Source organism: Lineus longissimus, chromosome 2 (genome assembly GCF_910592395.1).
Source record: "Lineus longissimus chromosome 2, tnLinLong1.2, whole genome shotgun sequence".
Classification (NCBI taxonomy): Eukaryota; Metazoa; Nemertea; class Pilidiophora; order Heteronemertea; family Lineidae; genus Lineus; species Lineus longissimus.
The window spans coordinates 8266403-8281937 of record NC_088309.1 but is presented as its reverse complement, the minus strand read 5'-3'; the positions used below and the strand labels follow the sequence as shown (position 1 = coordinate 8281937).

Here is a 15535-nt window from a genome sequence, read left to right as displayed (position 1 = left end):
ATAATCATGATTTTATAGCAAAATATATATATATCGGTAGTCTAGAAAGTTTTGAGCTTTGCGATTTCTCATCACGTTAAAGGTCCGCTTTTTAACGATTTAGTTGGTAGCCTGCACGAGGTGACACATGCTCCCAATATATACATGTATATCCATATGTTACTGATACCGAAACAGTTTTATTACAGGGTCTCGGACATCATCAGCCTGCGACTGACAGGTCGACCTCGCGGGCAGTACCGTCTGTATTTGACAGTTCAAACAGTTTTTCAATGGAGAATGTCTCGAATTTTTAATGTTAGTTCTCGACATTACTGATCACATAGCTGATGACGTACTAACCCCCGGGTAAATTCTTATTTGGTTTCTAGTAGCCATACATCTTAACACCTGGAACAATAAGTTAATGTAGAGTTTGGGGGACACCATCACTGTGACACTGGCAATACAATGACGGGTTGATATTCCTTACCTAGCTGTCAAACTCCAGGTGGCCGACAGTTGCTAGAATGGTCGAACCTGCTTTCAAGGCCAAGGAAACGTGTCAGCACGGACTTCACAGATCAGACCAGAATAACCAACCAACAGCTCCATGGTGATCGCATCCAGGATGCGACGCCGCATGCTAATTTTTTCCCCACGACGAATTGTGAAAAAAGGAAGTGTTGTTGAGATGGACGATTGTAGCGCTGGAATCGCGCAATCAACGAGAAGTGCTCTCGAACAATAGAGTCATCTCATCGGAATGGATTCCACGTCGTCTGCTAGTGTCATTTAACGCTTCTTCTTACAAAAGAGATGTTAAGAAAGTGCATTAGCCATTACCAGATGATGGTGCAATGCAGATTTACTCGGCGAAATTGGCAAGTTTGCAATGGGTTGATGTGTTAGTTGTCCGGGGCTTTTCTGGCACATCGAGACATGGAATATCTTCTCATAGGTAACATCCCCATTTCGCTCACTGCCGGGAACTCTGCTAGACAACTCAGCTGGTCTATTTTGAAGCATCCGCAGCCTCATGGTTAGACTTACAAATAATTCAAAGGTAATTTATTTGCATTTTAATGATTTATATTTTGTAAAAAAAATCACACACAGCAAACAGCGAGGTTAAGGCATGACAAAAGATACATGTTGAACATTTAGAACACAGTTTAAATATGTCCAGTGGGTCCAAGTGAAATTTGAATAAGTTTTTCTTAACGGCAAAATGTATTTCACTATCTACTGCCTTATGAATTCAGATGTGGGCGAAACAAGAAAAGTTCTAGCATACTGACAGTTATTATCATCAATGTACTTAGAATGCCATTAGCTCCTCAGAAACCTATCTTAACAGTACTCAATGTTCAAAGTCTTGTTCATAAAGTTTTGATCTTTGGCCAAATCCTTTCAATGATTTTTTAAGAAGAAAGGCAAGTCCATCCTTCTTGCTCCTTTTCGTTTCTTCGTAAATAATTTAAGGGAAAGAAGTCCATCGATTTGCGGCAGAAAGAAATACTGAAGCACATGGAGAAGTATCTGTAGAGAATACAGAGTTGTGTAGTGACATCTATAGGTTAATATACGGTACTAAATATGCCATCCATCATTGTTCCGCGTTAGCCTTTTAGAGATGACATACCCGCTCTCATTATCTCATCCACCAGTAATAAGTTGCTTGCTATGACAGTACTGAAAGGTAAATTATAGGTTGTGAAAAGAACAGACTAAAAACAAAGACATTAATGGGTCTAAATCCTCCCATTCAAATATTTCACAAATGTGCCTAGTTCAATTTTCAGTAGTTCACTCAACTAGCAAGGACAAACATTTGAATAGGTAACAAGCTTATTCTCATATTTGTACTTACTGGGAAGGCAACCTCGCATAGGGGAAACAAGCCATTGACTACTGTATCTTATGTTAGACTACTATGAAAAGAGCAGTGGAAGCCTTGATGACAGCTGAGAGAACTCGAATGCCAGGCATCACACATACTGCATCCCCACTAGCTTTTTAGTTTCTTACTAGCTCACTTACCAAGAATGCAGTAACTGTTTTTTCACTCGATAGTTGTCGACTATGCCAAGATCTCCTGGTATACATGCTTCACCTGCCAAAATCAAACCACAAACTATTAGCCCATTTGACATGGTAGAAAACCACAATAACTGTGCTGCAGATCAAGAAGGCAACAAACATCCATCATCCAGATTAAGAATCAAACACGCCTCTAGCAGCAGATACTGAATACATTCCTCCCTACCAACTAATGTAACTTCAATCAGAAGCACACCTTTTGAGGAAACCAGTGCAGTGCCTTTGACCTAATTTCCTCTGAACGAGATCTCTGCTCTAAAGAGTTCACTCCACTCTAGCCACTTAAATGCTTTTAAGGCCACAGGAAACTAGAAATGCATGTTGAGTTTTTGTCAACCTGACAGATATATATACGCTTTCATCTTGCTCGGCACCTCTCAGCCTATCTTACCCGTCGCTAAATCTAATCCAACTGGTTGTCCAGCAGTAACGTATTCCTCCTGAAGTTTCACGATTGTCTCCTGTGGGTCATGTCCAGAGTTCTTTCCAAGCACCTTGGGAATGACCAACAGAGCCTCAGCAAATGCCTGCACACCTGCAATTAGAATATAGACCACTTAATGAAGTGATGCAAGCAAACAGTGACAATTCATTTTCCAGACAATACCAGTCCAAGACAAGAAAGGAGTCAGTTTTGTGACATAATCAGTGTTCAGCTTTGGCTTTTAGTTTTATTCCAAGTTTATTCTTCTTTTGCAACATGGTAATGATGCTCAATTTCAATTTCAGTTCTTAGATATTAAGGTAATGGTGCATGCTAGAAGAAACAAAGAAGTCACTTACCCAACCTAGCTCTGCCCTTGACAGACTCCTTGAACTTCATTAAAGCTGAGTAGGCAGCTATCTCGAAGGCCCCAGCTCCAGGGATGACACACCCATCCTCAATGGCATTCTTGACAGCTCTCAAACCATCATGGATCGCATCCTTGATCTGAGTAAGGGTGTGCTTATTTGGTCCTTTCACTAGTAGGGTAACTGAGAGTGGATTGGCACATTCCTCTACGTATGTGAACTTGCTTTCTCCCAAGACATATTCGTAGACGCGGCCGGCGAAACCGAGGCAGTCAGGAGTCAGATCATCAACGGAATTCATGGCAATTCCACCACAGGCCAGGGTCAATCTGAAAGAGATTACAACAGGATGCAAACCAGGAAATCATCTCTTTACAGACCTAATGTTGAGATCTTTAATAATTCCCGACACTGTTATCAAAACAAATCAGTCCAAAATACCTTAAATAGCTGTAGAATACCATATCATCACGAAGAAAATAACACATACCTTTCCATGTTCCTCCTCTTAGCCCTCCTCAGAGCCACGATGCCTTCCTTGGCCATCATGTCAAGAGAAAGGGGGTCAATACCCTTCTGGTTGATGACAACAAATCCCTTGTCGGTGCCCTCGCACACCTTCTTCTTCAATTCAATAATCTTCTTTACCCTCTCATCAGTGAATGCCCTCTCAGCCTGCACAAGCTTCTCACGCTCGACTGCGCTCTTGTAGAAGAAACCAGAGTTCACCTCACTGTAAAGGAAATTGTAGCAATATGTCATTTAAGACCAGTTCTTTGCTATCAGGTCATAGTATGCTTGTGGACCTTGTTCACTGAATGCCTGGCTCAGCTTAGGGACATTGCTCACTGTAAGGTCTGGTTTGGAGTTAGTCACCCATTGGGAGTTTCATTTATGTTTTACTATCTCAGAAGGGACAGCAAGAGACCGAAATTTGAAGCCACTACATAAACTCCTTTAGGGCTTCTAAACAAGATGTCAACTGACAAACGGTGTACCACCAATATTTTTTCCGCATCAATTGTGGCTCAAAATTCAAGTTCTCACTTGTGAGTCAATTTTGTGTCAACAACACTAACAAGAAGCCCCGCCATTAAATAATAAGGTTTGAATATCTTCAATGTCACGACTTACCTCTTCTCATATTCCAAAGAGACATTACATGTCAAGATGTAGGCATTGTCCACCTTCTTCTTCATGTCTGGATGGCGGGAACCATGATCCATCACAATACCACGAATAAGACTGAAATGACATAAAAACTTACAGGTTGCTGTTATAAAATCAACAAGCGCATGCAATAAAAGGAGTTCAAAATAAAAAGCTCATTTATACTGGTCATTAAAGTGGGCCTTTAGGTGGCGCTGACTGTCACTAGCGACTAGATTATTGCCTTGTCGTGACATGACATCAATTTTGTCTGAGCTACGGCACTATTTGGAATGATCCTAGTTCAAATGTGCCACCCCATCTGAAGGCAAAACCCACCTGGTGTCCATGTCAGTTTTGTGCTGCATTTCCATAATCTCGATCATGTGCAGATCAATAGGTTCCTTGTCTTTCTTGATGGCAAGCACGGAATCAACAATGTGCTGAAATGGGAACGTAAAGTACAGTTTTCAACAACAAATCAAACATAATTTGAAAAACGCTTTTTATCTTGGCTGTTTACATGATAAACTGAAACTGTTACTCTGCTCTGGAACATTGATTTGAACAAATATTTGAAAATGTTGAGAACTTTTCTGTTGGTTAGCAAAATGTCAAACCGTCATGGATACAAACAAAGGGACAACAGTTACCTCAGTGAGTTTATCTGCCAACTCTTGATGGAGCTTGGTCCTCAGTGATGTCCTAGCAACACTGATCAGCATATCCCGGTCAACAGCAGCGGTGATCTTCACCTCATCCAAGACTTCCAATGCCTTCTTCTTGGCAGCATCAAAACCCTCTGTGATGAGCCTTGGGTGAAGTCCCTCAGAGATGTAGAGGTCGGCCTGCTTCAGGAGCTCCCCGATGATGAGAACATTGGAAGTGGTCCCATCTCCTGTGATGTCATCCTGGGCGGTGGCAACACGAGCAATCAAGGAAGCTGTAGGGTGCTGAATTTGCTGAAATTCAGAAGACAAATGTCAGTAAATGGCGGAGGAATAGCAGAACAGTGTATAAAATCAGTAGACTAAGTGCCAGAATCACTCACTGCGTCTAAATTAGATGATCTTTAAAAGAAGCTAGGTGGCGGAAAAATATGTCATTGTCAGGAGTCTTATAAAACACCCTAAGACAAACAAACAAACATTAAGTTTCTTATTTAAACATTACATTTCCAACTGCATAAATCATAGGTTCCAATTTAGCGCACCCCACTTGGGCTGAGAATAGCTCTGAAAGTATGTCATGGCACCCAGTGCCAGTGCGATGTCGCCATATCTCATTCTCAACACCTTCACAATGTGAAATATGATTTTTACCATCTCATGCAGTAGAACATTTCCATCTTTGGTCAACTTGATGTCACCAGATCCAGAAACCAACCTGTAGAGAAAAAACGGCAACTAGGCTACATATACATGTACTACAAAGTTATCTGCAATGCATGTGAAAGTGACCTTATCAGTGAATGAGACGTGTTCCCTCTTCTATCTACCCCATCGACAGTGCCTGGACGTGCCCATGATTTGACCGAAAAAATAAGAGCCAAAAATGCAGGCAAGGCTTTAAAAAGGCATAGGCGATAGGGCCCAGTCAAGTCATTTCGTCAACTCGAGGTATATTAATATTTCATGATAAGTCGATAACTTAAGAGGAAGAGAAGTGATGGGATGTAATTGATATGTATGAAAAGAATACACCAGTCAGACGTCCGCCATGATGAGAAATGTAGACTGCAGACAAGGCAGAACCTGCCACTGTTTAATAGTGTTGTTGTTCTTTTCTTGACTTGGGACGGACGGACATCTCGAACATTCCATGTACATTCAGTCAAAATGCACACAAAATGTACAGGAAAAATACACTACGTCCCACATGGGTGAAAAACGCCGGTATTTCTGACAATTACAGGGAGGGTTTTCGGCACGATTTCGGTGAAAACTTACATTTTAAGGGTTCCTTTTGGACCGAGGTTACTTTTGAGAACATCTTGGAGACCTTTAGCTGCACTGATGTTCACCGCAAGAGCCTGATGAGCTCTTGCAATTTCGGCTTTTGGATTGAGCTGATGAATGGCAGACATTTTGAGAGGTATGTGGATGACGTCAGATGCAACTAATCCATAAATGCACAGCGTAAAGTTAGTCAATTAAACGATTGTTTGACAAAATTTTGAAACTTAAAAAGCTTTTTGTGATCTCATACTCGAATATGATTCTCTTTTGAGCACCGAATCGTCTCTACAGTTAGTAACCAAATACATGTATGGGTTGTTGATTATGAATTAGTTAGGTCTACTCAACATATTCCTAAAAATAGATTTGCGATAAACAGTAGCACGTGCAAGTTGGAACGGCTCTTAGCGGATTTGACAGTGTTCAACAAGTACACTGTCAGACTGTGAATTCCGCTGTGAAAGACTTTTGTGAGTCACTGATAGAATGTGATGCTTAATTTACTGCACACAATCTTGATATAGGTTATATTTGACAGTCTTAAACACTTCTGAAACTCATTTGGCTCTTTCGAGTAATGACAAAAATGACGAAAGACTATAGCCTAGATTTCTGCAATTAGTTATTTATCAGGTTAAATAAGGTTGAATAATTGGTCGATCACAGCTTATTCACCGATAGAGCCACCCACTAAGCCATCATTTCGACCAATCGGTAGGCCTACAAGTAGGCATTCCGGTACTCTGAAGCAGCGAAGATCAGGAGACTGGCATAACTGGAGGACAACAAGCCTGTCGCCTGATTATCCCGCTGTCGCCTATTGATTGAAAGCGCTCTAACTTAAAGATGAATTTCACAATTCTCCTCGTATCCACTTTGTTTTGTGTCTCTGTTGTGACGGCAGGAAGAAACGTTCGCGTTAAAACTAAACAAGGGGAAATAGTCGGGAAACGGAAAACGTATCAGTACAAAACAGGTATGTGGCATGCCATGAAGATGTCATTTTCGAAGATGGACTTCGTCTTGTTTCAGCCATTATAAAGAATTTGTTTATCCATTCAATATTAATATAAATGTACGCTAAGTTATACGAAGAGTCCTTTTTCCGTACTGAAGAAATCAGAAGCTGTTTAATGTTCGCTTCTCTGCTGATGTGACGCTTCTCCGACCTGGCCTCACCACGGTGAAGCGCTCCTTTCATAAACCATCAAAGTCCGGATATTCCCTGGTTGTCGAACTTTTATTCGCCCCCTCAAGTACTGAAGTTTCAACGTTTGGAATCTCGGTGCGAAAGTAGATTTGCTGGCCCATCGAGAAGGCCAGTGAGTAACCAGGAAATATTCACAGCTATTTCATTTCGCGGCTTTGTGAAATATACTTTTGCAAATTCTTACCTTTGAAATACAGTAATAACAGTAATTTCAATTAAATTTTCTTATCGTGGTCATTTATTTTATTGCGATTATCGAAAAACGCGAAAATGCCAAGGTGTTTCGCCGGTTTCTGAAAAAACCTGTGGCTGTCTTGATGTCGGGTATACTTTGTATTCCGAGCACACCTCGATAAAGCAGACATTATGCGCATTAACCTTTTTATGACAGACACTATCGTCCTTCATTTTTGCCATTAATATTCTTTGTCGTGTGTGACACAAAATGTGGTTATGTTTAGGATTAAAAGGTTAACAGCTGAGCAGACTAATTTTAGAAGCACTACATAGGTTAGGTAACTTTTCCCAGGACTGTTGTATGCCCTTGATCAGTAGAGCAGAGACCTGTGGAGTGTGCAGGACAGAGCTAGGGAATTTCATGTAGAATTGTAAAGTATTTTGAGATCTAAAACCACGTAAGTTGTGTGAAATTCCCGAATTAGACATATTTATCCGTGTTTAGATAGTTGAAATTTGTGGTAGAATTATTCTTAAGATGTGGTTTGTTTTATCCACAGTTATTGTCCATGCTTGAAGTTCTTGTCCAAACCGAGGGTCCATATCCATGAGGGTTTCTTATCTATATACGGGATGTTCCACTCCATATGACACCAGCAGACTATACTATCGAATCAGGACATGATAATGTTAAAGGACCCGAGAGCTGTACCAAAGCATTGTTTACCTATGTATTTGTAACTGTTTTGTCTGTGTGTCAAATATAATCTAAGAAATAATCCAGGTCTTCCCTTCACTCAGTCACATTCACGCATCTCGGCCCCTTCATTTGCTACCGTGACATCGTGGTAATTGTCGTATTTATAACACTCTTTATGGCCTCAAAATGTTACTTGCTCATTTTAGTCATGGTATAATAATCATTATAGGTCATTGAAGACAGAACAAAACAGAATTAGAGCAGTGGTATCAATCAGAAACAATAAAATGGTTACGTCTGTTTAATAGAATATCAGAGCAGTTTTGTAGATGACCGTTGGGTCTGTTTTTTTTAGGTCAGCCATCAATATATTCATTGATTTTTCTCTGAAGCAACTTTATCATTAGATAGGCCTTATGTATGTGGAATGACACTGTCGCCGATGGCAATTTAAACTGATGCGATTCAAAGAATGAGCAACACAAGGAATTCACAAATTACAGTTGCACCTCTCTCATAAAGACACCCTTTGGACTGACAATGTCGTCCTAAAAGAGGTGTCCTGATTACAGACATCAAATTGTTTAGAAATGTCACTGTCACAAGAGTGGGTGTCAGCTGAAGGAGGTTCCACTGAACTTCAAAAGCCACACACCTGGTTCATCACCGAGTGTTGTACATCTCCATGAAGAATTGTTGAGACTATTTCGATTTTGCACAACCAGTATTTTGTGTGGACGATATACGACATTCGTCATCGGCAGCATCACTGCATTTGGATTGTGTCATCGAAAAAGTCTCTTGTGGTCTTGGCATGGGCTCGACCTAGGCAAATAATGGCGTTTTATGGTGTCACATTACATGAAGATGACATCCCAATTACATCTAATTCTGGTGGCATTTCGGAAACAACTATAGAGACAGACATAATCACTCAATTGATAAATTCTGATGAACAGAGAAGTATAATTTGGCATTTTGACATTTCTGCCCCAACAAATGTTGATGGTGATTTTCTCTGATTTCCAGCGATATGTTTACTTTGCAAGAGGATAAGTTTACTCGGCAAACTTTCATGTGATTCACGAAGGGATTCATTTGCAGTTCATGATTGCCGAGTTGGCTAGACTGGAGGTTATCGCCAATATCAAAAGCAAACTCGGTCATCGCGAAATGTCGCAAGCATTTGTTTATTGTCTGAAGGGTGACGGCAAATCAAACCGCATCATGACCACTGGTCGAAAATTCTGACCAAAATTTGTAAATAGCTATTGCCAAAAGCACTTTCCATTCTTGGCGTAAGTCGCGCAGTCATCTGGCAAGGTTCTAATTTTGTACATTTTAGACCTTTCTGTAAAAATACTGAAGATAAAGCACTTGGTATGTTTTTATTCACATCACCCAAAGGGACATGAGATTGGTGGAGATGATCCCATAGTCTGCAACGACCTGTGGTCGACCAAGGTGAGTTTGAGCTCCGAATTTAATCTAGTTAGTATGTTTTTAACTTCGCAGGTGAAGTGACGAATGTAGTCGACTCGTTCTTGGGCGTCCCCTACGCCACGCCACCCACGGGGGAGTTGCGCTTGAAGGACCCCTTGCCCTGGACGGGGCAACATGGAGGGCGATACTTCAAAGTCAAACCCGCTTGTAAACAGAACATGGAATGGATTACCGACATCATTGAACTCCCGGAAGTCGAAGTTGGACAGAGCGAAGATTGTCTGCATCTCAATATATTTTCCCCGAAAGAGGTAAAATGAGTGTTCCTCCATGCACTCTCAGGATTGAAGAACTTCAGCAATGTAAAATGTGAGAGCCCTAAAGGGATACATTAAATATACATGTACCAGACATCGAGACGTTTTATCAACATTAGGGAGGATTCGCAACCCTATGAACGACTTAGTGCGAAATAATGTCCATTTAAATGGGGTTTTTTTATTGACAAATGACGATGTAAAGATGAGTCGCGGATTCCTCGGACTACCAAAGACAGATAGACGTACATGTATTACCTTAAAGTAATTAACTTGACTTTATTTCATATTACTTTCATATTACGTCAGACTAAAATACAACACTTCGGAACTTCGGTCCCTAGCTGATATGACGATGGTACGGTTTGCGCAGAACGGCTGCCTTGACCTGTAACGCTAACATTTCTCTTTGAAGGAGATATCGTTAAATGTCATGTCAGTTATGCGCAAACCGTACCATCGTCATATCTGGGACCGAAGTTCCGATGTGTCGTATGTCATTTATACCAAGTAGATGCGGCAAGCTTGTCCGTCATGACATTGTACAATGTTGAAATTGGCTGAACTTAACGTGCGGGACTTTATGAGTGCGAAACGGACCTGTTAAGTCAGATAAAGCATAATTGCTTGTATATGTACCAAACCTATGTTTATTTTTTTCTTCAGAAAAAAGACAATTTGTATCCAGTTATGATGTTCATCCATGGCGGAAGTTTATTGGGAGGAACCGGAAACTGGTTTGATGGTCATGTACTTGCGCAGTTCGGTGTAGTGGTAGTCTCGATCAATTATCGGTTAAACGCTTTAGGTAGATCTCTGTCCTCCGATTGTTAACTTCAAGGCTCTGGCTGGTCATATGTGTATCAAGATACCTTACAAGATACCTGACCTTAAAAAAGGGGATAATCCAAGTCAAACGGGCGGCGCACTCACACTCTAAAAACTAAAGTTTTTTGAATTTAAAAAAAATGCCTCCGGTCGTATCTTCTAAGTACATCAACACCTTTTGATATCCAGGTTATCTTACTGATGGCAATTCAACCTCTGACTTACCCGGTGACTATGGCATCTTTGACCAAGTAATGGCTTTGAAGTGGATCCAGGAACATATTCGAGCATTTCGAGGAGACCCGGACAAGGTGACCATATTTGGTAACAGCGCCGGTGGCTGGAGCGTCAGTCTTCATTTGATACTGGAGCAATCCAAAGGTAAGAATGGCTTGTCTCTCCTAGAAATTGATGTGCTTATAACTCCAACCACACGCCTCTGGAGCATGGCTCAATGAGTGGTTTTATCATGCGGTGGAATCATCATGCGTTTCTCTCTTACTATCATTTAGGTCTTTTCCACCGAGCTATCGTCCAGAGTGGTCCACTAAATGCGGCTGTGTCCCATGCCACAATAGGAGAGGTAGCCAGTGATTTATCACGGGTGGCAAAGAAAGTAGGGTGCTCAGGAACAAGCGCCGACATCAAGAAGTGCGTAAGGGAAGCTAATGCGACGATAATAACTCAGAAATATGGTAACCCAGTACGTAGTCTTATCTTCTTGTAGGATCTTACATTTTAATTATTCATAATTTGATTTCCATTATACATGTGACAACATCTTATATTTGAACGAGTGAATGGGATTTTGGAGGACAACTTTTACTGAAATTTCAGCCATAATCAACGCATACTTCAAGAACGAAGATTTATACGTGTTCATTCACTTTTGACCGCGAGCAGTGTGTATATGAAATGAAGACTTTTTTATTCTTTCTCGCAATATAGGCACAAGCGGTATTGTACGTTGGCAGCAGGACATTACCGCAAGAACCTGCCTTCATGCTCAGAAATGCCCCGTTGAATAAAGTCCCTGTCATGATAGGAAATGTGGCTCACGAAGTGGCAAGATTCTTCAGCGTCATGGACGATGTTGACTGGTTCCCAATAACAAACAAAGGGATTCTTGGTGAGGAAAAAAATGTTTCACAGACTTCCTTGGTTTTCTCTTCGGGTTTTGAGTCTACCTGGGAGAGTTTTACAGATCGTCACATTTGTTCATGTCCTGCTACTCCTGCCTCCTTAGTTTACATGGTTGCAAACTCCATCCATCTCACCCACAATGTTTTGAGATCGCTAAATCACTCTCGATAGTGTTGATGCGTAAACTCCAACCCTGCAGTAATGTCTAAACACGCCTCTCGGACAATATGCCTGGGTTTCATAGAGTCTCCGCTTACAACCGATGGGCTACAAGTTCTCAATCTGTTATTGCTTATTTCGTTTCTCTCGCTATTTTCTCGTTCTTGACATGCAGCCCTCCACGAAATTACTGAGGAAAAACTTATCAAGGCGACGAGGTTCATCCTAGGTGCAATATTCGTCGACCTCCCCACCAGGTTACAGAGGCTGGTGCTGCACGAATATAGGTCTTGGACTACCCTTGATGATGAGGAAAAGACAGTGGAGTCATTCATTAATGTAAGAATTAATGGTAATCCTGTATGCAAAAAGAATTTGTTTCGTTTCATCGGGAGGGTAGAATCCTTTTCAGTATGGTCTTGTGATATACCAACGATTATAGGTGTTGACCTCTGCCCCTCATCAAGAAAAAAAGGGAAAACGAAAGCATCAGTTATCATCACCATTTCACGTTTCAGATGATGTCTGATATTGTAATGGTCGCCCCAACAGTCCAAATGGCCTCTATTCTCCATTCGCGAGGTGTTCAGCCTTACCTTTACCTCTTCTCGCACAAAATGATGATGGACCTGAAGCACGAGAAAGTGTCCAATTTCACTTGGTTGAGCAACTACAGCTACCACGAATCTGAACTGGCCTACGTGTTCGGGGCCCCTGTGTCACGGACAGCCATGAAGTCGGTGTGGCACTCGTCCGAAGGCTACACGGACGCCGATCGCTATGTCAGTACAAATGTTATGAGACTTTGGACGAACTTCGCCAAATATGGGTAAGATCTCAGGCTGCTTTCATTTTCTCAAATTGATGACTTTGACAAGAGTTGATATCTTACCTACTTCGCCAGATAACTTTTTCATTTTGAATCGTTCCAAGGAGGTAAAACTGAGTGCCATTCCTTCTTCATACATTGTGCCCGAATTTAGAAGAAAGAAACAGCTTCCCTCAACCTGGCCGCTGTGATTGACTCATCACTGATGAGTACGCCGGCGATGCCAAATTTAGCATTTCTTATTAGACAATACGACCGGAAGTCGCACCAAATTCAACTTTTGAAGCCCCTGAAGACTGAAAGAATCCCTCCGAATTAGATCACCTTGGAATTCTTATGGGCGCTAAAAAGAAATAGTGCTTTTTCTTTGATGCTTTCAGTGAACCAACCAGAGACGGTGTGGCACCACAAGATATCCAATGGACACCTTTTAACCCAGAAACAACTGACTACCTCGACATAGGGACGACGAAGTTCGAAATGAAACAGAATCTGAGGGCGGAGAAAGTAGACTTTTGGAACAAAGTCATGCCTGCCCTAGAGAAAGGAATGACTGACGATGAAGGACCGACACCTCCTCCGGTCTTCGTATAAGACTGAATTTGAATGCTTTCAAACCGGACAAGGATGTGGCGTAATCGTGATATTAATTATTTATTGTCTCACTCTTTTCAGTTAGCGAGAAGTCTGTAGTCCTGCTGTGTGGCAGGATGATAGGAGCCAAGGTTTAGATGCATAGACAACTCTCCAGCTTACCTACATACAATACTTTCACAAAGAAAAGGAGAAACGTCTTTTTTACCACGTTTCCAAATCAAATCCAATTATGAGATGACAATTCATTTGGATTTGACTCTTTTTGTTCTTCTTTCATCTTAAATTTTATCGAATAAACACATACAATGTAAAATTATCTAATGAAACTACGTTGTACTCCATCAGAGAACTAACACCAAAAAACTCTGCACCACGTGCTGATTAATTTTATTATCGATTATCAACTCTCTGACTCAGATTCCTGGCTGGCACCGTACGTAGTACCTATAATCGCCACGAGCCTCAGGCTAACCTTTCAAATCGATATCCATGTTAGCTGCATGCAAGAAGGTACCAGCAGAAGGCATTGTGCTATGTGGTGTACAGGGAGTGTTGCTTCCCTGGTAGCATATACCTGGGGAAAATCGTTCCTCCGACAGGGCTCGAATGCTCACTCTCTTCGTGGAAATGTCGAGTTCTGCTCATGTTGAACAAACCAATGTGTTCTTCTTCCTTCGACTCCTTTGTGCTAGATAATGGCAACATCTGCTCCGATTAGAATATGACGGAATCCCACGTCTGACGATGATGCTGTGTTGATGATCAAACGCAAACGGGAGATAATTCAGAATGTACGGAAGAAAACCCAACGCACATCGTCAGGATTTCATATTTTCCTCATACACGGCTAAACCTAGCATGGTAAGTATAAGTGAAATCTGGGGACCAATTCTTCAAAGGTTTTGCCTAAGGTCCAATATGGTGTTTTGCTCCTGCTTTATCTGTGTGTCAGTGATTGTTGTGCAACCTCGAAACTTCTAGTGTCTCGCTCTCATTTCACGTAATCGTCCTCGTCGTTCAAAATGCAGCCTACATAGTACGCAACATTCAAGGTTGGTATATTACATGCTGCTGCCAACGGAGGAATTGTGGTCACTGTCAGACATACGTATCTACTAATAGGTCTACAGTCATGACAGCCTACTATGCCAACTTGAATCATGAATCGGGGCCACTCTCCTTTGGAGATCCTGAGCTCCAAAGCCTTCGTTCGGTACTTGTAACGACCTTCCTTATGCAATGCTGACGAGGCGAGGGACCGATCGTGCACCTGACTCTGGTAGGCTATTTACATGCCATGTATTCAGGAGAATGTGGACACTAGTGGCTTCAGATGCTTGCCGAGTATGGAAACCATGCATAACCTGCTAGCAACTCCATGGCACATGCTGGCATCTCACATACAGTTATTATAGCAATAACATTGGAATATATGATTTGGTAAATATAAGACATGGAACTAATTATGCGGATTTCACCCATGTGGTCATTATCGTATGCCTCCATAACCAAAGAAAGATTTGATGCTGTCTGATCTGCATCCAGTATATTATGTAATGAACTGGATGTAAGCTTAAAAGCTGGCTTAACTACAACCATCCTTGAACTCTCATGGTTTTATACTCCCTTTAAATTTAGAACCCCTCGGTGGTCATGATCGACCATAACTTGCTAGGGCTGACTTTGGCTTTATGTTTGATATATCAAATACCAAATGGCACGGTTACTTAAGTCGGGAAGGACCATCCTGAAGAAATCAGAGATTATCGCTTCTCAGGGCCGGAGAATGGTGGAATGCGATACAAGATTAAGGAAAATGGTCCTTTTTCCAGACCTTTTATCAATTCAAATCTTATACAGCCGTTAGTAAAATTACATTGGCAATAAGAAAATAGCATCATATATTAAATACAATAAGCTTGTTCCACTTACGTGTAGATCTATCATGTCTCGATCATTGGGTACGATTATCAGTTCTCAGTTTATCTTACCAAGCATGGCATCATTACAAAGAGCATTTACTGAGCACTTACTGAATGAATGTCCCCATTCTGAATCTATCTAGGTTATGTCTTAACAATGTGTGGATATGGCTGGTGACGAGATAGTACCCCGGAGACTCCGTATATCAAATTCGTCGACACCATTGGC

At 41.4% G+C, this 15535-nt stretch overlaps 2 protein-coding genes across 2 annotated transcripts; one reads left to right on the top strand and one right to left on the bottom strand.

The window, feature by feature from the left end:
- Positions 1-1046: 1046 nt before the first annotated feature.
- On the bottom strand, positions 1047-6122 carry LOC135483623 (T-complex protein 1 subunit zeta-like). The gene is made up of 10 exons (XM_064764602.1): positions 5973-6122; positions 5346-5409; positions 4677-4985; positions 4363-4466; positions 4009-4119; positions 3365-3607; positions 2866-3203; positions 2474-2617; positions 2023-2095; positions 1047-1674 (listed from the first exon to the last, which is right to left on the bottom strand). Exons 1-10 carry the CDS (start codon positions 6107-6109, stop codon positions 1602-1604), a joined length of 1596 nt encoding a protein of 531 aa, XP_064620672.1. The 5' UTR covers positions 6110-6122; the 3' UTR covers positions 1047-1601.
- Positions 6123-6669: 547 nt separating this feature from the next.
- LOC135482502 (neuroligin-4, X-linked-like) lies at positions 6670-13629 on the top strand. Its single transcript, XM_064762576.1, has 9 exons — positions 6670-6957; positions 9584-9822; positions 10495-10636; positions 10846-11037; positions 11169-11359; positions 11605-11785; positions 12134-12297; positions 12477-12787; positions 13168-13629. Exons 1-9 carry the CDS (start codon positions 6828-6830, stop codon positions 13379-13381), a joined length of 1764 nt encoding a protein of 587 aa, XP_064618646.1. The 5' UTR covers positions 6670-6827; the 3' UTR covers positions 13382-13629.
- The last annotated feature ends 1906 nt before the right edge of the window (positions 13630-15535 follow it).

What these genes read in the sequence shown, in the direction of transcription:
- LOC135483623 (XM_064764602.1), bottom strand. Translation starts at nt 6,109, where the DNA reads ATGTCTGCCATTCATCAGCTCAATCCAAAAGCCGAAATTGCAAGAGCT. An exon ending in ATGTTCTACTGCATGAGATG is followed by an intron (nt 4,986 to 5,345) that starts GTAAAAATCATA and finishes TCTGAATTTCAG; the next exon opens with CAAATTCAGCACCCTACAGC. An exon ending in TGGCAGATAAACTCACTGAG is followed by an intron (nt 4,467 to 4,676) that starts GTAACTGTTGTC and finishes TTCCCATTTCAG; the next exon opens with CACATTGTTGATTCCGTGCT.
- LOC135482502 (XM_064762576.1), top strand. Translation starts at nt 6,828, where the DNA reads ATGAATTTCACAATTCTCCTCGTATCCACTTTGTTTTGTGTCTCTGTT. An exon ending in GATACTGGAGCAATCCAAAG is followed by an intron (nt 11,038 to 11,168) that starts GTAAGAATGGCT and finishes ACTATCATTTAG; the next exon opens with GTCTTTTCCACCGAGCTATC. An exon ending in ACGAACTTCGCCAAATATGG is followed by an intron (nt 12,788 to 13,167) that starts GTAAGATCTCAG and finishes TGATGCTTTCAG; the next exon opens with TGAACCAACCAGAGACGGTG.